General features: G+C 44.6%; 1 protein-coding gene across 2 annotated transcripts in view; it reads left to right on the top strand.

Moving 5' to 3' along the window:
- Positions 1-13,233: 13,233 nt before the first annotated feature.
- PTPN1 (protein tyrosine phosphatase non-receptor type 1) overlaps positions 13,234-25,831 on the top strand; it is a 67,908-nt gene continuing 55,310 nt past the window's right edge. The window contains exon 1 of one of the 2 annotated variants that reach the window (XM_029219416.1): positions 13,234-13,467. In XM_029219416.1, the coding sequence (XP_029075249.1) occupies positions 13,405-13,467 (63 nt within the window). In that variant the 5' untranslated portion in view covers positions 13,234-13,404. The remainder of the gene's footprint in view (positions 13,468-25,831) is intronic. The other variant, XM_029219415.1, reaches the window with a different exon arrangement.

Below are 25,831 nucleotides of genomic sequence, written 5' to 3'. Positions count from 1 at the left end.
TAAGCCAGGGTTTTTCAACCTCTGTACTGTTGATGTTTCAGAACAGATAATTTTCTGTAGTGTGTGAAGCAGGGAGGCGTCATCCTGGGCATTGTAGGATATTTAGCTGCATCTCTAATTTCTACCCATGAGATGCCACTAACACCACCAAATGTCCTCCAAATGGGGGCCAAAATCACCCCCTATGCCTCTTGCTGAGGACTGGTTCAGGGGTGAACAGGCCAAGCCAGATTAGCCAGTGAGATACCAGGATAGATTTCCTGGGGACTTCTGGCAGCAACACTTCCTTACTCTTAAGAGAGAGCCAGGGAAAGCCACTTTCTTTCTTTCTTCCCTACTGGATGTTAACAATTTTATAGCCTGCTTACTACTGGCCGCCACTTTGCAGCCACAGAGGGAACCAGCTTTCAGTTGAAGCCAACAGGTGGATAGTAGAGGGAAGAGAGAGAAAACCTGTGTTCTCAATTACATTCTTGAACCCCTGAGTCGACCAACTTCAGAGTTGCCCAACTTACCAACTCCATTACTGCTTAAGCCCGTTTGAGTCATTGTTCTCTATTACTTGCAGCCAAAGCGTCCTTAGTGACAGGTCATCAGAGCTGAAGAAGACACTTGCCAGTTTATGCAACCAAGACTCCCCCCAGGGCGTCCTGTTCTCAAGCCTTTTCAAACTTGCTTCTGGCATTTCTTTCTCCATGTCTATAAAGTGCCTTACATTCTTCTCACAAACTCGTCTCCTGTTCTTGCGGGCCAATTTCTTCATTTGCAGTGGGAGAATTCTGGTTCAGGGGTGAACAGGCCAATAGAATAGAATTCTATTACCTCAGTTGACTAATTTCAGCCCCATAAAAACCAACATTCCCAGCCACCATACCACTACCACGGGGCTACCTTAGAACCTGTTTGCTGAGTATCACTGACCCACCTGGTATTCCACAAAGTGCAGCTTATGAGACCCGCAAGAAAGACTGAGCCTCATGTGAACAGGTCGATAAGAAAATCAATACAGAAAACATTCCAGTAAGTTCTAAAGACAGCACCACATGGATGGGGTGGTCATGCCAAGGGCAGCCCAGTGGGGTCACCCCAATACATCCTGAGGACTGCCGGATCTAGCAGGAGATGAGAAGTAGGTAAAAGGGCAAAGAGAAGGGCAGGATTCCCTGCTCAGAGAGGCCCTGGCTCCACCACCAAGTCCCTCTGTGACCCCAAAGAAGCTGCTTCTCCCTCCGAGCCTCAGCTGCCTCATCTATCAAGTGAGCATGATCTGTACTAACTTCTCAGGGTTGATGTGTGCTTTACCTGAGACGCACACCTAACCGGTTTAGGGATACGTCTCAACTAGTTGAGGTGTAACTAGAAATCATTTTATTTTTATAATAACTACTACCAAATATCCTCTGTTGAAACCTCCCTTTTCCCTCTGGGTAATAATAAAAATACGAGAGTAGAGGTAGTATTCACGGTAGCGGCAGTAGTGGAGTGAGAAGCAGGCTCCCAAGAGAGCCCCCCCACCACGGGCCAGGCGCTGCTCTTACAGACACCAATGCACCGAGTCCTCACAATGACCTCGTGAAGTAGGAACCTGTGTTAGCCCCACGTTACAGAAACAGAGAAACAAGAAGTTCAGTCATTTGTCCAAAGTCATGCAGCTCTTAAGGGGTGGGCTTCCTCAATCCACCTCTCTCCAATTCCATAATTTCTCAGGCTCTTTTAGTTACCAAAACCATTTCCTTTCAGTCCTTAAAACTCAAAACTCCTCAAATTAAAATGTCAGTCTCAACCAGTGAGCTGCAGCTAGACCCAACACAGATGAATCTCGTAGCCGTGATGTTGACCGAAAGAAGGCAGGCATGAAAGGGCAGACCCTGCGTGATTCCATTTATGCAAAGTTCAAAATCGGGCAAAACTCACCCAGGGTTTTAGGAGTCAGAATGCCGGCAGCCCTTGAGGAGGGGATGGGACCGAAAGGGGCACAAGGTGGCTCTCCGGGGAGCTGGGAGAGTTCTGCATCTTGATCTGGGTGCTGGCTACATCAGCATGTTCAGTTGGTGGACATTCTTTAAGCTGTGTACTTATGACATATATATAATTTTTTTTTCTGTATATGTATTATATTTTAGTAAAAATTTACTTGAAAAAACTTCAATCTAGAATTTGATTCAAAGTTCTTCTACAGAGCTTCCCTGGTGGCGCAGTGGTTGAGAGTCCGCCTGCCGATGCAGGGGACACGGGTTCGTGTCCCGGTCCGGGAAGATCCCACATGCCGCAGAGCGGCTGGGCCCGTGAGCCATGGCCGCTGAGCCTGCGCGTCCGGAGCCTGTGCTCTGCAACAGGAGAGACCACAACAGTGAGAGGCCCGCGTACCGCAAAAAAAAAAAAAAAAAGCTCTTCTACACCTTCCCCCCTTCCAACACCCAGTTCAAGCAAGACTTATGGCTCTAGGGGCTTGGAAGTGGGGGGCGGAGGGGGCTGGGTAGGAGTGGGAGTAGGGTGCCTTTCCACTAAAATGGCTTCACAGGGACCCCTGAAGAGAAGTGGCTGTCCCCAACTGCTAGATGACCTCTAAATTTAGACTCAGAAGGCCCCTTCATCATTTTATTGTGTATGTAAAGTGCCGGGTGCAAAAGCATATGTAGCGGGGGTGGGGCCCTAGAGGGAGACCCAATATATCTGATATCTCGAGGACTAGAAGTGGGGATGCGCTGCTCTTTTAAAGAGGCCAGAAGTTTGTAGAGTCATACTTGGTTGAAGAAGACATTTCTATTTGTGGCCTTTTAGTTAGACAGAAGGAAAAGCCCAAGTCTACTGTCTGAAACAGAGTTCCTCCAGAAGCCAATGCTGAGGCAAGGCTTCGAATGCAAGCAAGTGATTTGACAGGAGGTCTTGGGGAGCACTGGTCCAGGAGTGGGGGAAGGAGGCAGGGACAGGAAGGGGCAGGTTGCCACCAAGGGCAGGTGGGACTCTGCCCCACTGGAGACTTCTGAGAGCCCGTGGAGAACATGCCCCTGTGTTGTCCGCCCTGAGGAGCAAGGAGTTGAGCTGCTTACCCACAAGGCTCCCACTTGTCCTTGGTAGAGGGCTGTTTCTAAAGGCATGAGCTCCTGGCCAGACCCTGAGGGACGCTGAGCCCACTCCAGTGGCCGGAGAAAGCTTTCTGCCAGAAAGCTGCAGTGTGAACACCGAGGGCTGAGGGGATGTGCAGGCCGTCAGCATGATGGGGGAACACCTGTCCCCAGACTGTTCGTTCTGTGGGGAAAAGGAACTCTGATTGGCTTCAGCTTGAGTGTTACTTAGAGCCAAAAGCATTCCCATCTGATATGGGAAGAGCAAGGGAAGCTGGAGAGTGGACTGAAGTGAAAATTTAGAACAAGAAGAGACAAGTGGGAAGCAGAGTTTGAGGAAAAGGTATTCAGATTTCTCAGAAAGTGTTGCGGAGCCGAGGGGACTGGGTTTCCTACTGCATCATGAGATGGGAATTAGATCACACTGAGTGTTTATTAAATGGGGGCGGGGTATGACCCTGTCTGGAGGGTGAAGAACCTGGAAACATTTAAGTGTGAGAAAGAGAGAATGAGACCTGGAGTGAGAGAGAGAGAGAGAGAGAGAGAGAGAGAGAGAGAGATGAGAGGGGCTGAGGGAAAGGGGAAGATGGAGATAGAGGTGAAGAGACAGAGACAAACCAAAGAACTGTGGAAATCCGCATACCAAAATGTTGTCACCACCGTAAGTGGTGAGACTAAAACACTGTTTCCTCTCTTTCATATGTGCTTTTCAAGATTTCTTCATTAAACATGTATTACTTTTGAGATTAGAAAAAGAATTGAGAAAAAAAAGGTCCCACCTCCAGTGCTAGAATTTACACGTCTTGGTGGAGAGAATGCCCACCTTGAATCCTTTCTCTCCTTAGTTCTTCCATGCTTCTGGAATTTGATTTAAATACAAACACAGTTTCTTCTCTCCCTTCTTCCTTCTTCCTGCTTTTTTTTTTTTTGGAGACAATCTGGGTCAGAGTCAGCTCATTGCTGAACCAGAGCTAAGGCTGACAGTGGGTGGATTAAAGGAAATTTAAGGAGAGAAGGATTAGACACTGCTTTGGAATTGAGAATTGGATTAAATTCTTCTTCTTCCTGTCTCTACCTCTGCAAGAACTGTCTTGTCCTAGAGTAGTATAGGAGAGCAGTGGGGAGGGAAATTGTCTCTGTTTAGGGAGGTGATAAAATTGGGCTTAGATGATTCATTCTTTCATATATTCGTTCAACAAGTATTCAGGGAGAACCTCCTCTTGCCCAGCCCTGAGCTACCCTAGGGATATACCAAGATGAATACTACCCAGTCCATGCCTGAGAGGAGCTCCCGGTCAGCTGAGAGAGACACACATCCGGACTGATAAGACCAATACAAGAGGATCAATCCATGCCCAAATAGAGTTTTGTACAAAGGCTGAAGTTCCGCTTTCACCCCACCCAGATACAGATCTTGGTTCTGAAAAATGCAGAAGTAAGAAGGGACAAGGGAGATTCTTATTTAGAAGAAAAGTGGTGACAAGTTGATGCAGGTGGTTTCCAAAAGATCTTGACTTCCAGAGCAACCAGGGCTCAGCGGAAGGAATGAGGCTAAACTTGAGACCCATAGGGCTGAAGGAAGGTAGAAACAGAAGGCAAACACAGTGTAGCAGTTAGCATGCTTTTGGCTGCAAGTAATAAAAAAGCCAACCCAAAGTGGCTTCAACAATAAAACTAAAAAGCTTATGATCTTTACAAAGAAGTTCAGAGCTAGATGGTTCCAGAGACAGTTCAGTAACTCAGTGACATTGCCAAGGGCTCGGGGGCTCTCTCTCTGTGCTCCTCCAGCCTTAGCTTGTTGAGGAAGAGGCAAAATTCCTTCCACGTGTCTCTTACAAGAGGGAGAAACTTTTCCCAGAAGCTCCTGCGCAGACTTTGCCTCACATCCCATTAGCTGGGATTGAGTAATATGTCCATGCTCAAACTGCAAAGGTGGCTTGGAAAAGGAATAGCTCACTTTTTCAGCCTCTGTTATAATGGGTGGGCTCTGTCAGCCAAGAAGAAGGGGGGAGGGGATGATGTGTAGATAGGCAACCAAAAGTATCTACCTCAGAAGGGAATTAACATTCTCTGGGCACTGTTTCTAACCCCAGCTGTCCCCAAAATTTCCAGGTTCCCCTTTAATATCTAACTAACAATCAGACCCCATGACTCTAACAAGACCAAACTTTTATCAGGTTCTTTCTGCAGGATATTACTCAGAATCTCTGGGGGATGTTCACATGTCCCATGGACCATCACTGTGGCTGCCTGGCAACCACAGTGAGCTGTCTCTCCCAAGACTTCTACTGCCCTTGTCTGCCTTCTCTTAACTGCCTGCATCAAGATGCTGCTCCTGTCTCCAACGCCATCTTAATCTGGAGGCGGTACACAGCCCTCTTCCTTATCAGCCCCCTAAAACATGTCTGGCTTAATTATAGAATATAGATTCAATTACTGTAACTCCCGTGAACAGTGGCTTAAACAAAGCAGAAGTTTATTTTTAACAATAAGAATGATGTCTGTAAGCAACCAGGATGACTAGACATGTGCATATCAGCTGAAAATCAGCTCCCTTTATGTCTCTCTCATGGAACGGTCTGTGTGTGATCAGTCTAGGGGTGATGGGGCAGGCTCCTTCTGTCTTGCTCTCTTCCGTCCCTTGTATGTTGCCCTTGTCTGCACAGTCCAAGTTGGAACCCACTATATCTACGTTCCAGGCAGCGGGATGGAGTAAAAAGCAAAAGAAAGAACTTTTCCTGTCCCTCTGCCCAGCACCCCCTGGGCCTTTGAGGGCATGATTTAGAGGTGGACCACATCACTTCTACCCACATCCTATTGGCCAGCATGTAGTCACATGGCATAGTTAGCTTCAAGGGAACCTGGGAAATGTAGTCTTTAGCTGAGCAGCCATGGCCCAGGTACAATCCTATTTCTATGAAAGAAGAGGAGAATTGATATTGGGGAAAATTAGTATCTGGGTAATACCAAGCCTAAGATGAGCTTGCAGCAGGGAACAACATTTTATTGAAGACTTGAGGATAACAGGTGGGAATTACAATGCAGAAAAGGAAAACACAAAATGAAATTGAAAGCACATAGTTTCTAGAGGCCATGTACCTGCGTCCTGCTTTCCCTCATGCCGGTCACCGTCCTCCTTTCTCTCCAGCCAGTTGTGGGAGCCAGTCTACCTCCCACGGAGGGGGGCCTCCTGACCCTCTCTCTAGAATTTAGAGCCTTTCTCTTCCTTGCCTACCCTAGATATGGGCAGTGGGAATATCCAGGTCCTTCAGAGGAAAGCTCCATCCACTGTGTGCTTCCCCATGGCCCAGGTGAGGACAGCTTGAGAGTTGTGAGAACATTCCCCCAAGTCAGGGTCCCTCTGCTTAAGTGTGGGTCCTCTCCATAGGCCTCCCTCCAGGACAGGAAAGGAAAAGTACAGGCCAGCCCCTCCCTCTCTGCATGGTCAGTTTTCAAATGGAAGACCATTTCCATCTTCAAATACAAAAACTACCAGAGCAAATATTTGATCCAAAAGACACACCTCTCTCCCAAGGACTCCAGGAACACTTTTATCTAAATGAAAGCTTAGAAGTTAATTCCTTTTCTCTAAAAGGGCTGCCATATTTCTACAGAGCCACTCAACTCATAGACATTATGCCAACACTGCTGGTGACAATGGACAAATTACATAACCCCTCTGCTTCCTCGTCTGTCAAATAAGATTAATAACAGACCCTTTCACAGGGTTCTTGGGAAGATCTAGAGGGATGAAGGTAAGGCGCTAGCTTAGCACAGAGCTTGGCCCATAGTTAACACCCAATCCATGTAGCAATTATAATTACTATTACTAAACAATAATAAACAACTCAACATGGGGAATATGTATCTGAATAATGTCACTGTTTTAAGACTTCCCCCAAGAGTAGTAGTTCCTCCCAGAATAAAGGGGGGAAACCATTTCCATCTTCAAAGGCAGAAACTGTTCCTAACCCACTTCAAGAATTTGAAAATCTAGACTCATTTTCAGGACTGGCTACATAATTTGCAAGGCCCAGTGTAAAATGAATATGCAGGGTCCCTGATTCCAAAATTATTAAGGATTTCAACATGGTGACTGCAGAGCATTAAACCAAGTGCAGGGCCCTTCTGAGCCCAGGCCCTGTGTAGCTGCACAGATTACAGACACACCCACAAAGCTGGCCCTGCTCACCTCCACCGGCATGACAGAAATTAGAGATGTAAAACAGGAGGTTGCAACATATACTATGAAAACATCTGTAGGCAGATCATAGCCTGCTTTTTCTACTTAGCAACCTCCACAACTGTAATAACAACAGCCTCATTTATGGAGTCCTTGCCCTGAACTAGAGACAAGGCTCAGACACCATCTCGTCCGACCACCACAACCCTGTCTTAATGTAAAAGATGGAAAACTGGCAATCAGAGAGGGTAAGTAACCTGTCTAAGGGCACAGAAGCCCAAGTCCGCCAGATTGCAGAACCTACGCCCAGAATCACTGTGTGTGCCACCAAAGTGTCCCCCCACCCCCTAAACTGGAGGGTGGAGGAAGCAGTGGCCTCTGGAAACCCTCCTTTGCTGAAAGCACGGGGCCAGGTCTAGTTTCCATCCTTGGGTCAGACTTGCCTGCTTGAAGTTTCCCTGCTTCAACCACCCCCTGTCTCTGACCCACCTTTCTCAGAACGCACGTGATTCCCCTTAGTTCCCCCTGACCTCCTCCTGCACCTGGGCACTCACTCTTGGAGGAGAAGGAGCTCCAGATTAGATTTTTGTATTTATTCTTGTTTTTATTTATTTATTTATTTATTTATTTTTTGCAGTACGCGGGCCTCTCACTGTTGTGGTCTCTCCTGTTGCAGAGCACAGGCTCCGGACGTGCAGGCTCAGCGGCCATGGCTCACGGGCCCAGCCGCTCCACGGCATGTGGGATCCTCCCGGACCAGGGCACGAACCCGTGTCCCCTGCATCGGCAGGCGGACTCTCAACCACTGCGCCACCAGAGAAGCCCCTTGTTTTTATTTTTAATGGCTTAGAATAAAGTCTGAAATATTTTCTGGGAGTGGAGGGGTGGGAGAGTCTTCACAAGGATGGGGAAGGGCCCAGTGAGGATGTGAGTGAGGGGCTTCTGGGCTGCTAACCTTCCTGTGAGTTCTCACAGTGCAGAACTCACATATATTCATAGAATTTCAGAACTAGAAGCAGCATCTAGAGCTAAACTGCTTTCAAATCCTGGCTCCACCATTTCTTAGCTGTGTGACCACAAGCAAGCTGAGAAACTCTCTATGCCTCAGTTCAAATGGGGGATAATAATAGTAGTAGCGCCACCATGTTGTTGTAAGTGATAATTATTACCACTATTATTATGTCTTCATTGTTATTATTTGTTTAGAGTTCATGGGAATTCTTGGAGAGGCTGTGTAGCATCACGGCTGAGAGCACAGACACTGAAAGCAGACTGCCTATTATCTAAATCCTACTTCCATACTTCGAGCTGTGCGACCTTGGTTAAGAATTTGACCTCTCTGGGCCTCGGTTTCTTTATTTGCCAATATTTCCCTTGGACAAAGTGATTGGCTTAGAGATGGCATGTGAGACTCAATTGGACCAATGAACTTCAAGGCCAAGACTTGTGCTGGGACCACAGGGAAAAGAAGCACTTTTTCCGTCAGGGTTGCTGAATTGGCAGGATGTGATCCTGGAGCTGCCAGGGCCATCCTGGTTACCTGGGGAGGAGAGTGAAGCTAACACAGAGGGAAGCACTAAGAGAGCAGGAGTAAGAGGGAGTCACGATGACACTGTTTGAGCCCTTGGATGCAGCTGTGCCTGAAGCAAACCACTTTTGGACTTCCCAGTTTCATGAGACAGTGAATTCCCTATTTTGTGAAAGCTACTTTCAGTTGGGTTTTTCTCACTGGAAAGCATTCAGGCTGACACTAGGAGGTTAAGCAACTTGCCCAAAGCCTGAAAGCTGGTAAGTAGCAGACCAGGGTTAGAAGTTTCTAACCTGCTGCACCCAGACCAGCATTCTGTATTTGGGTGTTCATTGATTTCACCTCTTTACCCATTTTCTCATCTGCAAAATGGGACAACACCAGGCTTGCAGGACTTCTGGGAAACATAAACTGAGAGGTCACACCTAGCGCTGCCTGTGGCTGGAGGCTGAAGCTCTGTGCATCCAGTTTCCAGTGCTGTGGGCCTGGGTTTTGCCCCTAGTCAGTTATTCCATCCCAGGGATGTCTTTGGCTGACCCCAAATCAGCCAACCAGTCAAGGCGCCCAAACTTCTTTAGGAGAGCAGCTGTGAATCTCAGAGGGAAGGGCCACTTCCTTTCCTGGCTATGTGTCCTCACTGGTAGACAGAGCGAGCTGGATGACCCTGAGGACCCTGGAGGTCTGAGTCTAAGAGGTAGAAAAAAGCCCTGTCATCTTGATTTCTGGAATCTTCCAAGGACTTGTGGCCCATCTGGGAATGACCTGTAGCTCAAGGAAGACGGCATTGAACCAAATCGACTTAATCTCTTTTCTTCATGAAGTTTACATTTAGTGGTAGAGATGGACGATAACACATAAAACAAACACAGGACATAATACTACATGGTAACAGTAGGGAGAAAATATGTCCTCAAATGCCTGATAAGTTCTAAGAAGGAAAAAGGATATAGATTCATGGAACTGTTTATTAGGGGGCATCAGAAGGGGCCTCTCTGAGGAAGTGACATCTCATCAGAGACTACTTTGGTCTCTCTCTGAATTCCAAGCTCTTAACACTGGTCTACCTCCCAGAAAAAAGACCAGGCCGGATTTTTACCGGGAAGCTTGCTGACACTGCTAAGTTAGGAGTCAGTGATCCATTGGAGCCTTGGTAAACAGCCATCCTGCTCTACTGACAACTCTTTAGGACATTTTAAAAAGTTTAATGGGTCATTGATTTGCTCCATTAGCTAAATCTGTGAAGGAAAGGCCCAAGAAACCACCTGAGACCATTCCTCAGGCAGGCCTGCCAAGAAAAGGTTTTAGCTATCATGACACATGGCCATTTGTTTATTTTCTAACCAGTCATCACTAAAAGATTCCCAATCACCACCATCACAGCTCTGGGGGATACCAAGGCTTGGCTGGTTCTAGGCCAGGACATGGCAGAGAACTGGTAGAGCATGACAGATGAAAGCCAAGCCTTAGAGAGCCACGGAAGATTCCAGCACTTCAAGTCCCTCCTCCCAACGCAATATCAGGGGCTTGGGACACAGACAAGAAGTCGAGGTCCCTACCCTCCTGGAACACTATAGTGGGGGGCAGGAAAAGGAAACAAGCCAACAAATAAAGAGAGAGATTTTAGAGATGAGCACTGTGATGCAAATATTGGCTTAGAGATGGCATGACCTTGCAAGATGACCTTGCAAAAAACAAGGTCACCGGTAGAAAGTGACTGGGGGCTATTTTAGAGACCGTGGTCAGAGACCTATCTGCAGAGGTAACAGTTGACCTGAGACTTGAAGGGTGACAAGATCTGCAGGAAGAGTGGTCCAGGCAGCAGGAACAGTTGGTGCAAAGGTCCTGAGGTAGAAACTCATTCAATGAATTAGAGGATTGGTCTAGAGTACAAGAAAAGGAGAAAGGTTGGGGAGGTGGGCCAGGGTTAGGACTTATTTGGGTTTCACTCTAAGAAGGATGGGAAACTATTGGAGGGTTTTACCTACAAGAGTTTCATGATCCAAAAGCTAAAAGCTCTCTCTGGCTGCTGCTATGTGAAGAACGGATATAATAGTGATTAGCTGATACCTGAAATTAGGGGTTTCATTCAGGACCAATATTGTGACAAAGTTTCACCCTCTGCCACTGTGGTAGGTTGAGTGGGGGACATATCTCAAAAAAGATATGTCCAAGTCCTAACCCACAGAACCTGGAATATAACCTTATTCAGAAAAAGGGTCTTTGCAGATGTAATTAATTTAAGGATCTCAAAATGAGATCATCTTGGATTACCTGGCAATGCAAAATCCTCCTGGATTAGAGTGGGTCCTAGATCCAATGACAGGTATTCTTGAAAGAGTGAGGCCGAGGGAGATTAGACAGCTGGAAGAGGAGACAGAGGAGAAAAACCACATAAAGACGGACACAGACTGCATTTATGCTGCCGCAAGCTGAGGAACAATTGAAGTCACCAGGAACTGGAAGAGGCAAGGAAGGATTCTCCCCTAGAGACTTCAGAGGGAGTGTGGCCCTGTCAACACATTGACTTCAGACGTCTGGCCTCCAGAACTGTTCAAAAATATATTTCTGTTGCTTGAAGCCACCACATTTGTGGTAATTTGTTACGGCCACCCTAGGTAACTAATGCATCCACTAAACACACGTGGACTCTGCACGCACACACCCACCTCCACTCCTTCATCAAGATCCTGTGCATAGCACTGGCCCCACTCAAAGGCCGCTCCAGTCACTGGGTGGTACTCCCTGCAGGCATGAGGGCCACTTGGGCTCCAGATGGGCATTTGATTTATTTACTTACTTAGGTCAGCCCACAGTGAGAAGAATGAACCAGCCTTGTTCTGTCCCCCCCAACAAGGAGCTCTGAGTTCTGTGAGTTCCAGATAAACTAGCACTCAAAGAAACAAGGGCAGGAAGAGTACGAACCTGGAGAGTCACTTAAATGGCTAAGACTTATATTAGGCAGCTTCCAAGTGTAGGGTTCCCAAAGTTTTCACCCAAAGGGGCATCTTTTGTTAATTTCCCCCTCCATGGAATACTCAGTTTCTAAAGACATTGTCTATCAAACCAATTGCATTTATTCAACAAGGATTTACCTCCCATTTGCTATTATTTGAAGGTATATAATAACGGGGGCTCATATTTTTTGATCCACGCACTAGACTAAAAGCATTATACATACTCTTTCAATCTTCACACCACCCTATGAGGTGGGTACTTTCATTATCTTCATTTTACAAAGGAGGGAACAGAGGCAGAGAGGGGTTAGGTAATTTGCCCAAGGTTGCGCAGCTAGTATTTAGTAGAGCCGGAATTTGGACTCAGGCAGCCTGTCTCCAAAGTGAGCCCTCCCCTGAAGACTGGTTAGAATCCTGGCTTCCATACCAATGTGCAAAGGTACTCTGGACAAGTGATTTTGCCTCTCTGTGCCTCAGTTTCCTCATCTATAAAATGGGAATAATAAAAGTGCCTATATTGTAGGGTTGTTGTAGAGATTAAATGAGAAAATGTACTTGGAATGCCAGGCACAGTGCCTGCCACAAGCACTCAAGGAATGAGCTGGAATTCAACACCGCTGCTCTGGGTAGGCTTGAGATGGGAAGAGTGAACAGAGATGATTCTGTCCTCTAGGGTCTCTGACCCCATGGAGTTCACAATCTTCATATAATGTGCCCGACCCAAAAGTGAATGGCTTAAAGTACAACCTGCAGGAAAACCACCTGACCAGCCCTTCTCATGTGTGCTTCAAGGACCACAGGTATAGAATTAGCTGGGGTTGCTGGTAAAAAATACAGATTCCTGTATCCGAATCCTTTGGAAGTGGGCCCAGAAATCTGCCACTATTCAACACTAATGCACCACGGAATTTGTGCTCCACTGAGTCCATTCTGAGCAGGACTTCCTTGCTATTTGGGGAAATATTAAAAATCATTCCAAGATCCCAATCCATTCATTTCTGCAGTGCCCAGGGTAGGAGACTCCAAACGCAAAGTACATTCAGAGAGTAGTGGGCCTTCCCCAGCAGCCTGGTAAATTATGAAGCTCTAAGTTTCACGAAAAAAGGGCGGACATCTGGCCAGAGGCCGGAGCCTGGAAGGGGAGCATGTAATCCCCCCCGCTCCCCTTGGAGCACTGAGGCCTGGGCCCTGGCGCTGCAAGAAAGATGTATGACTGCTTCAAGGTCACTCTGTGATTCAACGGACCGCGTCGATGCTTGAATTCAAGATCGGTGGCAGCCGGGCAAACCCACGCGCCGTAGGCGGGGCTCCCGGGGTCGCCTAGGCAACGGGCGCGTGCCACGCCCAAGCCCGTAGACCGGGATGGGAGGGGAGGAGGGAGGGCACGCCGCAAGATGTCTTCCCCCAGCACCTCCCCCGGCTCCGCCCCGCGGAACTGCTAGCCGACATTCCTGAGCGCTGATTGGTCCTTCCGCTTGAGGGGCGGAGCCCGCGGCAGCGCGGTGCGTACTTCCGGCTGCCGGGTTGACATGAAGAAGCAGCGGCGGCTAGGGCGGCGGTAGCGGCGAGAGTCGTGGCTTGCAGCGGGACTAAGTGTGGAGAGCGCGACGCGGCCTAGAGCGGCAGACGGCACAGTGGGCCGAGGAGGAGGCGCAGCAGCCCCCCTGGCCCGCCATGGAGATGGAAAAGGAGTTCGAGCAGATCGACAAGGCTGGGAGCTGGGCGGCCATTTACCAGGTGCGGGAGCGCCCCCAGAGCGCGGCAGGCCCTTCGCTTAGGCCTAGCGAACCTTCCCCTCAGACCCCCAGGTCCCGCTCTCCCTCTGGGTCCCGCCCTCCGCCTGGGCCCTGCTCCGTGAGGATTCGATCCGACGGCGGCAGAGGCCAGCCGCCTCTCTCTTTGTCCCCCGGGTGGGCCTGCGTCTCTCTCCGGCCTCGCAGTCCCCTTTGATCCCCCACCTACCTCATATCCTCCAGCCCGGGTGACCTCTCAAGCCTGGAAGCCGCCAGTCTCTGCTCTCAGCGCGAAGCCTCGCACCCCGACCCCGCCCCCCCGCCTGTCCACTCTTTGTCCCCTGGGGTGGATAGAACACCCCCACTACTTCCTTTCTAGACTGGACCACCTCAGGCTGTCTTCCTTTGTCTCCCCGGGGGAAAGGGTTACTCCCCCCTCCCTCCTTTACATTTCCTTTCTCCTGGTCTCTGTGCGTCGAGTCCCAAGGATGACAGTCCCTTCCCCCTTCCTGTTCATTCATTTAATGGATCTGAGTTGACGTGCCTCTTCCGTGCTAGGCGCTGCTGAGGCGCTGGAGGTAGTGTTTGCTGAACAAGACAGGCAAGATGCTATCCCCCGTGAGCTTAGAGTCGAATAGGGCAGTGCAACACATAAGCAGACAATTTCAGATGGGGACAAGTGCTATGAAGAAAACAAAACATAACGGGGTAGAGAGTGATTTCAGGGAAGATGGCCTGCCTCAGAGAAGGGGATCAGGGAAGATCTGTCAGAGGAAGAGATACTTGCTCTGTGAGCTAAGCCCTGAGAGTAGCAGGCTGAAAAGAGCTTTCCAGCCAGGAGGTCTGGAGTACCCACTCCACTGGGGCCAGAATATTGGTTACCCCGTGTCAGGCAGGCAACAGGGGAGGTTGACGTTTTCACTCCCTCTAAAATAGCATCTTTCTCTCGGTGAGCATCTTATCCTTTGGTCATGGTTGAGATGATGGTGTCTTCCCGGTCCTCATTTCCTTGTGGGTTATGGTGATTCATAAATAAAAAGTTCGGAAGGTAGAGTTTCTCACGTATCTCTACATCATCAGATTAAAAAGATGAAGAGGTCTGCTTTCACAAGAGCTAAATCCTCTGAAGAAAATATGTGCTCCCGATTAAATGTCATCGCGGGGGTTGTGAGGATTAACCAAAACCACACTCGGTATTTTAAATAAACAACATACAGAATAGAGAGATGTTGTTACTTGTGTAAAGGGAGAAGGCTGTTTTCGGCTTATAGGCTCAAAAGGCAAATTGTGAGATCCATCAGCTGGTAGTATTAAAATCTATTTTGAGCTCCACTTAAAAAGAAAAAAAGCTTTAAGCGGTTCTTTGGTATGCTTGACTAACAAAAGCCTTTTTTTGGCAGGCTTGGTTTCATGTGGATTTTCATCAAGCTTATTTGACAGGATTCTTTTTACTTGCACTGTAATGTATGTTAGCTTCTGATAGACTAATGTTTATAACCACTCTAATCTGTATAAGTACGATCGATCAGTATATAAAATTTGTATTCCGTGTCTAGTCTCTCTGAGTTAATTGAATGAATCCCACTAGTGACTTTGAGAATGTGTAGACAAATTTTCTGCATCAGATTGAATACAGTGGAGTCTAAAGTGGTCTTAAATGAAAAAATTCTTGGTCTGAAGTGTTGGAGTTGATAATGATATACCCCATCACAAGTAGGGGTGGCCTCCAGGAGGTACTGGGGAGAATCTTTTATATTGAAGCTGACTCAGTTGGCAACAGCAAATTCATATTATAAAAAGTCCGTGTTTGAATTTGATTACTTACAGTTTTAGGGAGGAGTGGGAGACCTTTCACCCAAGCACTGTTAAAACTATGTTAAGCAAGTCACTAGCATGGAGCATGGTCTTCAGTTAATTTCCCTCATTGTTCTTGTGTTTGTCTACCACCTTGGAACCCCAGGAGTTGGTCGAGATCGCTGTATGTTGAGATTTCTCTAGATCCTTAATCGATTGCCACATTTCTAGAGGTGGTTTCTTTTATCTTAGAGAATTATCCGCTATGGGCTTTCTCACCTCTGCAGTACAGATATTTTTCTTTTACAAAATCTGAATCAGACGCTATTTTCCTTCTTGATGTTAAAAGTGGCAAATTCTGGCATTTTAAAAAAAATGTAGAGTTCAAATGACCTTGAGTCTAAAGTGGCAGATTTTCCAAAGTGTGTGTCAATTTACGAAAACCATTATTTTTCAGGAATTCAAAGAAATGTGTTTATGGTGGGTAGAAAATGGAAGTTAAAAAAATTAATGTTTTGTAGCCCGTCACAATGAAGGCAGCCTTATACAGAGTCATTTTGGGCTTGCTTAGTCTATTGTGATTTTTAAAATAATATGTAATTTTTGCTTAACATTTTGTAAACAAAGCAGTGCAGTTATTTCTCACTATACTAACTTCTAACTAGAACAAAAAGATGTAGAAACTTGGAAACAATTGGGAAAAGAACAAAAGATGAAGTAGACTTTTGAATGCCGAGGAATGAGGCGGCTTAGAAAACAAATGTTTCAGGCGAAGATTCTCTCCTACCTCAATTTGATAAAGTGAGCGTAACTGTTTTTATATAGTTGTTAATGCTAATAGATAGCATAGATACTAATAAGCATTTAGGTCTATAAAAAGTCAGCTTTGATAGCATGTGTAGATGGCTTTAAAAAATTGTTTTCTATCATTTAAATGATTGTATGTCTGGTTTGAAAAGTGGAAGTAATACTTAGCAAGCCTGGAGTGCCCAAAAGAGAAGAGAGAACATAGATAGGGCAAAGAGATTGGTTTTTGGAGCTAGAATGAGAGAAGAGAGGGCTTGAATGAATGAAAATAGGAAAAACTACCCTCCATTTGTAGTTTAAGGTTTGGGTCAGGTGTTTCGCCATTTCTCTCATCTCTAATTCTTTGATTCTCTGACACTGTTCACTAATTTTCAGTATGAATGATTTGATTGTTTCAGATAAAGGAGATTGCAACAATAGCTTGTGACTTCAAGGCAAGATTTATTCTATGTTAGAGGCAGGCTTTGTAATACGGGCCACTCTTCCAATTGACATTTGTTTTTATAGCTGCTTTCATTATGAAATACGATCTAATGCCTGACTAGGTTAAAATCATGTTATAACAATAATTCACTAAAATTCCTTACTGCTGTATACAGCTTATTTTATTACAGTCCAAGATGAATATTAAAATTTCCCAGTAATTTTTATATAAATACCATTCTCTTCAGAGAAAAACTGTGTTTTGTGCAGAGGAGAAAGATCTATACACTATGACTCACTTCACTTAAAAAAAAGAAAGACAAACGGAAGTGACATGGAGAGGGATGGGAAGCTCTAGTCATCTTGAGTGACCCATTAGATCTAAATGTTCTTGTGTAGCCCTGGTTTGAGTGAACTAAATTTAGGTGTCTGATCACCACTTTGGAAATGGTGCAAAGACGTTTGTAATTGTCTGGACTCAGATTAACTGGGGGCACAAGTAGAAATAGTGGAGGGAAGAACTTTTTGCTATCATTATTTGTTTGACATCACTGGCATATTTATAGGAATACTTTGGTTCTTTTGGAAGTACATCATAAACTATATCAGATGGTTCTGAAGAGTCAGCTGGGGGATAATGGTAATGCAAATGATTTTCGGTTGCCAGTTATCTACCATTGGGCTCCAAGTCCCCTCCAGTGCATTTTGCTTTTTTTTTTGGCTGCGCTGCGCTGCATGTGGGATCTTAGTTCCCCTACCAGGGATCGAACCCATGCCCCCCTGCATTGGAAGCATGGAGTCTTAACCGCTGGACTGCCAGGGAAGTCCCTGCATTTTGCATTTTAGCATGAATAGCTCCCCCAAACCTATTTTTAAAATGCCTGGTATTGAGTAGTGTAATTGAATGTATACTGAATTTCATGATAGAAATAAATTTTAAAATTTCCTGTAGGGGTTTTGTCAGACTCTTAACTACTGAAATAACTGTGCCTTTTCTTTTTTCCCTTTTCTCTTTTTTTTGAGTTGTCTATTTTCTGATCTTTTAGATGGCAGAATCCTTTTGACAGTTTTTGTCTTATGCTGTACTTTTAATTGCAGGTACTTTTTCATAAGCCAGCCTGAGCTCATGTGTATTTTGCACAAGCTGGCGTCCCTCCCTACAGTGTTTATGTTAATTTGTTCATGGTAACCAACTAATACTGACTACAAATAGTCTGGGCATGTTTCTTTGTATTGCCCATGTTTAGGAAAAGGGGAAGTCCAGCAGGGTCATTGTGTCCAAGACAATGTAGTTTGGTACCAGTCATTTGGTGCATGTTTTGAATATCCAGGAGTGCTGGGGACTTTGGAATGGTTCTTGATTCCCTCTACCACATCTCATTGATTGGTCACTATGATGTCCTTCCTACCATCCCAGTGGTCTAGGTTCTCAAATTTTGCTTATAATACTGCTGTCATTTCTGGCTTCACATTACAGAAATTGGTGAAACCAGAAGCATATTAATAAGGTCCCTCAACAATCTCTCCACATCTCCCCCCTGCCCCACTGTGTATATTCTTCACATTATCACTAGAGTAATTGGTTAAAAACAGACCTGGGTCTGTCACTCCTCTGTTTACTTCTATACTTTCATTTATGTGTAAGGTCCAAGCCCCTTGGCATGGCAGCCAGGTTCCAGCCATCCCCTCCTGTGTACCTTTTATTCTGGCCACACTAGAAGGTGCAGTGTTCTCCAGACTCATCCTTCTCTTTCATTCCTCTGTACTTTGGCTCAACACTTTGTTTAGGCTGCCTTTCCCACTCATTCTGGCTTGCGCCTCCCAGCTCAAATGTGTGCCCCCTTGCGCTAGATTTTGGCTCTCTCACTTGTGTGCTTACATACACCTTCGTACCTATCTCTTTTAAAGCCCTGCTCTCATGGGAGCTGTTCCTTTGTATCCGAGTCCATCTACTGTAGGGTCCAAACTATGGAAGTCACCTCTTCCATCTTTCTCATTCATCTTGGTGTCCTCTGCACCGGGCACAAAGTGCCTAAGAAATGTTGGGGTTGAATTGATTGTCAGCACTTTGCCCCAGGCCCTGACAATAGAAAGACAAGTCACAGTTCCCAGCTCCCATTCTGGGGGAGGAGGAATGGTAGACACAAAGAGATTAGCCTGCATTAGTACTAATAGCAGAGGCCACTCTCAGAGAAAACCAGTACAGTTTGAGCCACGGCTTGATGAGGCAGTTTGGTGTTGCCTGCTGTGGTGGCTTGGAAGAAAAGCTTGGATGCTTACCCAGTAGGAAACCCAGCTTATTTCACAGGCACTTTAAATTTAACAACAAATTTGTACTTGGCCTGAGGCGAACTTAATAGGAAACTTGGAGGTGATATATCTGTCTCTCTAAGAATTATTGACTTACTCTGTTCTCGTCACTCTCGACTTGTTCTCACATGCCTTCTAGAAGGGCTTTGTATGTAGCTGGTTTGTAAAATATATTTTGACTGTGGGCTTAAGAATATGGTTCTCCATAAAGTAACAACCCTTATAAAACCTGTGATTTCTTTTCAGAGTATAAATGGTAAAGGCAAACATTTTTGGCCTTTGATCAGATCACCCTTCTGGCCAAGAGAGTAGCTTAATCTTTTGCTTTTTCTCTAGTTAGCTCTAACACTAACTAGGCTGAATGGGTCCCTTCCTTTCTTTGGGCTTCAGTCCCTTCCTGTGTAAAAATGGTCCTTGGCTAACTGATCACCAAATTCTCCTCAAGTAATGAAAGTCTTTAATGTGCTCACAAAGAGAGTTTGATGTTCCTGAAGTAATCCTTGTAACCACTGCTGTGGTTACTCAATTTTGTAAGGTGCGTGGGTGTCGGTGGGTACAGTTAGGCTCAAAAATGTGTAAGAGTTTTGTGACTATAGTTGAAGATTCAAAAGAATTGAATCTTTTTTTTCCCAAGAGGTATTGAACATTTTTAATAAGTTGGGCTCATTTGGTTTAGTAATGTGGGAAAACGAGTGGCACTGACATATGAGTTATGCTTGCAGTTTTTCTCTGAGTAGCAATTGGGTGGTTTTTCCTGTAAAGATAGAGGAACTGATTCTCGAGAATTTACGACAGATTCAACCCCAGCTAGGTACACAAAGAGTAGCTGCCCTTTATGTTGTAATTTTAGAAAGAAACCAACATCTGGTCTAAACTTCATTTGAAGAGCATGGTAGTATACACAGCTGCTGTGTTTGAGAAGAAAGTACCTAAGGCTCCAGCATTTTAGAAATAATGCTTCACTTTGTAGAAGTGGGCTTCATAATTTCCTAGCTGCTGCCCTCTCCTTCCTCAAGGCAGCTTGACGTATCACAAGGGTCTTACTGACAGTTTTGTAAATTTTGAATATCTGAAAGCTAGGAACAAGACCATTTCCCATGGAAGATTTTTTTCCCCCGAAATAAATAGCCAAAGAAAAGTCAAGCCCCCCCAAATCAGTTGATCCTCGGAATGTAGTACAAGTCACACTGCAGACAAAAATAACTACTGATAAATGATTTTCAGTTTTTTGTTGTTTTTTTTAAATTTGTGACCTGATTCAGTTTGCAGTTTTGAATGCTTATGATTCTACCGACGCTGTTTGTAAAGTTTTACGGAAACCCCGTGGTAATTAGATAGAATTGGTGCTTAAGAAGTTCTGCAGCATGGAATCACAAAATAAACGTGGCTTCTTAGCAAAGGGACACTTAAGGTCCATATTTTTCTCTGGAAAATATACATATTCCCTACTACTCTTAATCTAGTAGTGTGCCAGGCAATTCTGAGTTCTTATTGAGGGTTAACTGCTTGTTGAAGCAAACCTTTGGGCGCGAGTGGACTTGTGTCCTAGGCGTCTTTCTTCCCAAAGACTGATTGAGGCACGTTTTCTTCTACAGATGAAGAAGGAAAAGCCTCGGCTGTGTTTGTGGCTTTTGTGGGCAAGCAACACCACTTGCAAAGATAAGACGAGCATAGCAAAACTAGGTTTCCAAAACTGTGTTTTTTAAATTTATTAGTTAGTGATTAGAGAAGGAAAACTCCCTTATCTCCGTTACTGTGATGAAACATTTTTCCCCCGACTTTTTTTTTTCTTACCTAATGGCTTTGTTACTGGTGCATCTCTTCGTTTTGAAGAATCTCATTTAAAAAATGCCACGCTAAGTTCCAGGGAACAGCTTAGCTAGTTTTTATTCTGATGAGTACTGATTACTCAGAGAATTATACAGTATTGTGAATTGATTACAGGAAGGTGAGCATCAAGTAATTACTCCAAGTAGTTGGAATTCTCCGAAGAACAGGGGGTTACTTAAAAATGTCTGCGCATGAAATCACTTCTGAATATAACTTCACTCAAGAGAACAAATAGGCAAGCTGCATTTAGCATAATACGGTAAGTTAGCTTTAAATTCCCTCGGTGCTTAAACGTTTGTCACTGTTATATTTATCTTTTAGATTTTGTATTGCTTCACTATTCAAATAGTCAGGGCTGAGTTTGCTTCTACAGTGATAAAGGCAAAGTATGCCTAACTGGGTCATAAATATTTGTGTGGCTCACTTTTGCACAGAGAAAAGAGGCCTCTAAGAAGATATTCAGGGGTCTTTCAGAGGGAGGATACTTTGTTTTGTGTTTTTTGTTGTTCTTGTTGTTTTGCTTTATTTTTACCCTGATTCAAAATGTTATTTTGACAGCATCTTAGAGTTAAGAGCATTGCCATTATTGTTCTCCACCACCTGGATACCACCTTCCAGTTGCCAGGGTCTTTTGGATCATCCTCAGAGGTGGGGTGAGGGGGTGAAGCAGAGTGGTGCAATATCAGGAAGTTGCATTAAGCCACATCAGGTTGACAGGCACAAAGCCACATTTCTGGAGCAATCCCCAGTACACCGGGTGATATGGCCATGATTGAGGGTTAGCTGGTCCACATCTCCCATGAACCATCCTTGAGAATCCACATCCCCATGATGTGCTGCGTTTTAATGGGTCCTTTATGTACCTATCATGGTACCATTTCTAAGTGTATTTAAATATTCCTTCATGTCCCACTAACAGTTTTTCTTAATATATCCCAGGAATATTAGTGTCATTAGCAGTATTTTATTTCATTTGTTCTTGTCATAGTACCCAGGTCTGCTACTGTCCCTTGTTTTTCTACTTACTGATAAGAATGCTTTTTAGAGTTTTAGTATTGAAGAGTGCACAGTAGCAGTTGGTAGGTTTTATACTCATCGTTTCTTAACCACTCGTTTCCATCCTTTTTGAGCTTGAACTTTCCCCAGAAAACTTATCAAAAATGTAGTCATCACGCAGAGAGAATCATGGTAAAAGTAGTTGAAGTTTAACAAACTAGTACCTTTTTTTTTTTTGCATGAACCCACATTTGTCAACTAAGCTTCCTTTTGCAACACGTTCCACTACTTTATGACAAAAACTTTTGTGTTTCCCAACAGCCTTTTGTTCATTGGAAGATGTTGCTTTTGGAAGTAGGAAATAAACGGCTTGAGGAGATGGAGGCAAGCTTTGGTCTGAAGTAGGAGTCTGGTATGTCCCTAGCTCTCTGTGAGAAGCGCATTCGGAGATGGGTGTGGTCCATCATCTGAAATTTCCTATCCTCAGTTTGAGGAGGTGGTTACCATTCTAACCACTTAAGAACTGCATGGTACATGCTATTTTATTTACAGGGCAAAACTTAGCTCTAATGGTTTCCCTTGTACTTGCCTTCAAATTAATAAAATGTCATTCTTTGGTAATGTTTACATGCCAGAAGGAAGAAAGGATACAGCTGAAGTTAAAGGATTAAATTGGCATCACACCTTTAGTTTTGTAAAATGCTTTTAATGTTTGATTTTTGTAGGTTGATCATAAGGAAGTGATAAGTATGTTAGGTTATTTGTGGTTTGAGCTAATTTTAGTCTCTTGTTCACAGCTTGCTTTATATCCTTTGACATTTGCTTTCTAGAAAGACAAATTTTGAATGTAGGACTCAGTTTATATTCTGCACTTGGCTATATTTCAAAAAAATATTTTCTCAGTACTTTGGTAGTTGGACACTTTGAAACATAGTAACATTCTTTTAAAAATCATTGATTCCTTTGCTTAGTGATGTCTCTACTTTTCCAGCAAGTAAATTAGATTCTTTCATAGAGGCTTGGAACTCTTGCTATAAGCCAGTGGCTAAAAGGGTATGGTTGATACTAGAGGATTTTTAAAAGAGTCTGACTGACCCTGAGACGTACTGAAGCAAGGCTTTGATTGGCTGTATATAGGAAACCTTCCCCACCCTGTCTCCTTAGTTGATAGAGCCTTTTACTCATAAAGGCTGGGTCTTTGTCTCAAAGCTTTAGTCCCAGGCTGCCCTGCTACCCACCCTTAACCAACTCCCCCGAACATACATCCCCCCCAGGGACTTGGGAGGTGATGGAAGAAGAGGACAGGGTTTGGGTTCTGGGTCTGCCTTCGACTGTTGTGGGACCTTGAAGGAGTTAACATTCAGCATCTGTAAAATATGGTGATTAGACCAGATAGCCTTACAGCATGACTGGAACCTAACATCCTACACCTACGTGGTCACACGAGGAGCCAGGAGACTGGGGCAACTTTGCTGGAAAAATGGGGGCTTCACGTCCCACTCATGCTAGATTTGGTAGCCATATATGTTCCATGATCCCCCTTATCTAAAAGTGAGACAGAACTTTAAATTTTCATATTAACTCAAATCAAAACTTTAAAAATCCATTATGTCCTTAAAAAGAACAAAACACCCTGTGTGGGCATAAATCCATTATTTTATAAAATGACTGAATGCCACATTGATGAATGCAGTTTCCTTTGAAATTCTTCTCATGTCTAAAGAGGATTATTGGGTTTTGTAATTGGACTAAAATCTCCCATTCAAGGGAGAAAGGCACAGTCTGATCCATGTTCTACCCTCATTCATAATAAAACCCAATAACAGCTAACTTTCATTGAATTCTGTTATGTGCCCCAGGCACTGTGCAAAGTGCTTTACATGCAGTACCATTTATTACACACCATAAATTGGTCTTTAATAGCAGGAAATGTTTTGGGAGGATAATTAGGTATCAGAGCCTCGATGTTCTTCTTTGCCTGAGGTCTCCCATGTCCTGGACCCAGCTTTACAACGGCACTGTGGCCATGCTCACACTGATACACAACTGCAGGAACAAGGAATTGCTCTTCGCTTCCTGGTTGATTAGCACATAGGAAGAGAGAGTTTGTAGATTTTGACCCTTGCCCATATTTCTGACCTCTTACCTAGATGTCACAAGTTGGCCACCCAGTTATATTTTGCTTGGTCCACACAGTGCTTTAAAAAAAAAGAGGAGTTTAAACTTTTGTCATTATTGATAAATCAGGAGAAATCACATACAAATCTGGATTTCTGGCTTCTCTTGAAAAATCTGGAGATCACACAGCCTGAGCCCACCGTGGCAGTGGTCTGCTGATCTGAGGGGCACGTGTGTATTCTTCTCCCCAGCGGGTCCCCCTGTTCTCGCTTATATGATCTTCCCAGCCATTGGACGCACTTGAGTTTGTAGCCTCTACTCCAGACTGGGTTTTTTTCTTGGAATTGTTTATTAGCATTAGAATTAAGGTGATTTTAAAAAGACGTTTAGGCTTGTAAGTAGTTGGTGTACTATCATTAGATAAAATCAAAGCAAGGGAAGACTAGCTGGAGATATGGTGGCTAGTGTGAAAATGCCTGAGGAGGGAGTGCCCTTGACATTAAAATCCGGGATAAAATCATTAGCCAGGTGCTTCTTTCCTTCCTGCCCTTCCCCCTTCCCTTGTCATCCTTATCCCCTTTCTGCTATTTTGAGGAAGTTGGAAGCTGCCACCATTTTTTTCCACCTCGAGCAACTGAGTGCGACTGTATTTTTGTCCCATGTTCAATTATTTCCACGAACTATTTTTGATGACCAACTTGGAAATTAAATTGGATGGTAAATATGGGACTTGACAAGAAGAATGACTTGCTCAAATAAGTTTGCACTGAAAAGTCTAAGTAGTGTTTTTAATGACTTGCTTTGTGACCTGGTTAGGAATGATACCATTTGTCATGTGTCTCAACTCATGATTAGATGGTTTCTCTACCTTATCCTCTCTATCAAGGGATGAAATAAATGATAGCCATGATTGGGGGGAAAATATATATATATATGTATATATGTTACAAAGAATATGTGTGAAAGGTCTCTGTCCCTGTTTAGCGACAGAAGTACGTGTTATATTGTAGGAGATGCTATTCCTTTGATCCCTCTTGAACATCTCTTTTTCCGTAGAGGTATATTATCTATGACAAATTAGAACAAGCAATAGATAGGGAAGATTCTTTACCATTATAAAACAATCAGGATCCTTGTTCTGAGTTTTGTACCTTTTCCCCTCCTAAAGCTGAATCCCAGGAGGACAAAACCAACTTTTTTGTATATATGAAATTAAAATCAATAACTGGAGATCAATTTCTCCATGAAGCTTTTCATCTCCCCTTTATTTCCTCTTCTGTTCTGCAATGGTAAGCTCCTTTCAGGCAGAGTCCGTTCACTCATTCAAGTTCATGAGCTAGGGCCCGGGCTCTGGTAGGCAGTGAGGGTAAGTGGTGAGCAAGAAAGACACAGTTTGTCCTTGCTGTTAAGAAGCTTAACAGTGCAGCCAGCAAAGGGGCTGGGTAGAGACAGTCCCAGTTCAGAGTGATGAGAGCTCTCATAGGCGTAGGCCTGGGTACTTGTGGACACTGAGGAAGAGGCATTTGGGAGAAGGAAAAGCAAGCGGAAGACCTGTCAGGTAAAGATAGTCTATAAAAGTAATATCTAAGTGGAGATTCCAAGGGCAGGCAGGAGTGAGTCCCTTATGTTCTCTAGTCCCCTAATCTGGGTTCAGGCCTCCTTGCCCTTCTCTGTTCATGTTAAGTGTTAAATTACCTAAGCTTGAAAGCATGGGAGCATATTTAACTTTCTTCCTCTTTGTTCTTAACCCTCCGCCTCCCATCCACCCCTTGCCCCTCCACGATTCATATTCATTGTCTCTCTTTCTCTTAATGTATATTTTTTTCCTCTCTCCCTTGCCATTACGTCTCACCTTGACTGTGATAATGGCCTCAGAATCCTTCTGATAGGGTGACTTAGTGAAGGCTACAACATGTCATTGACCTCATGTTGCTGCCATGTAGTGGTCACCTGTGTAGGTGTCTTCTCTGGCAGGATGATGTTTGTGTTATCGTCTGTGCGTTAACGGTGTTAACGGACAGTGCGTTACACTTAGTAGGCAGGTAGTACAGTATTGATTGCAATGAAGTGATAGCTTTTATATAAATAGT

Source organism: Monodon monoceros, unplaced genomic scaffold (assembly GCF_005190385.1).
Source record: "Monodon monoceros isolate NGI ecotype Baffin Bay Population unplaced genomic scaffold, NGI_Narwhal_1 Super_Scaffold_13, whole genome shotgun sequence".
Lineage (NCBI taxonomy): Eukaryota > Metazoa > Chordata > Mammalia > Artiodactyla > Monodontidae > Monodon > Monodon monoceros.
This window is presented reverse-complemented; position numbering and strand designations above follow the sequence as displayed.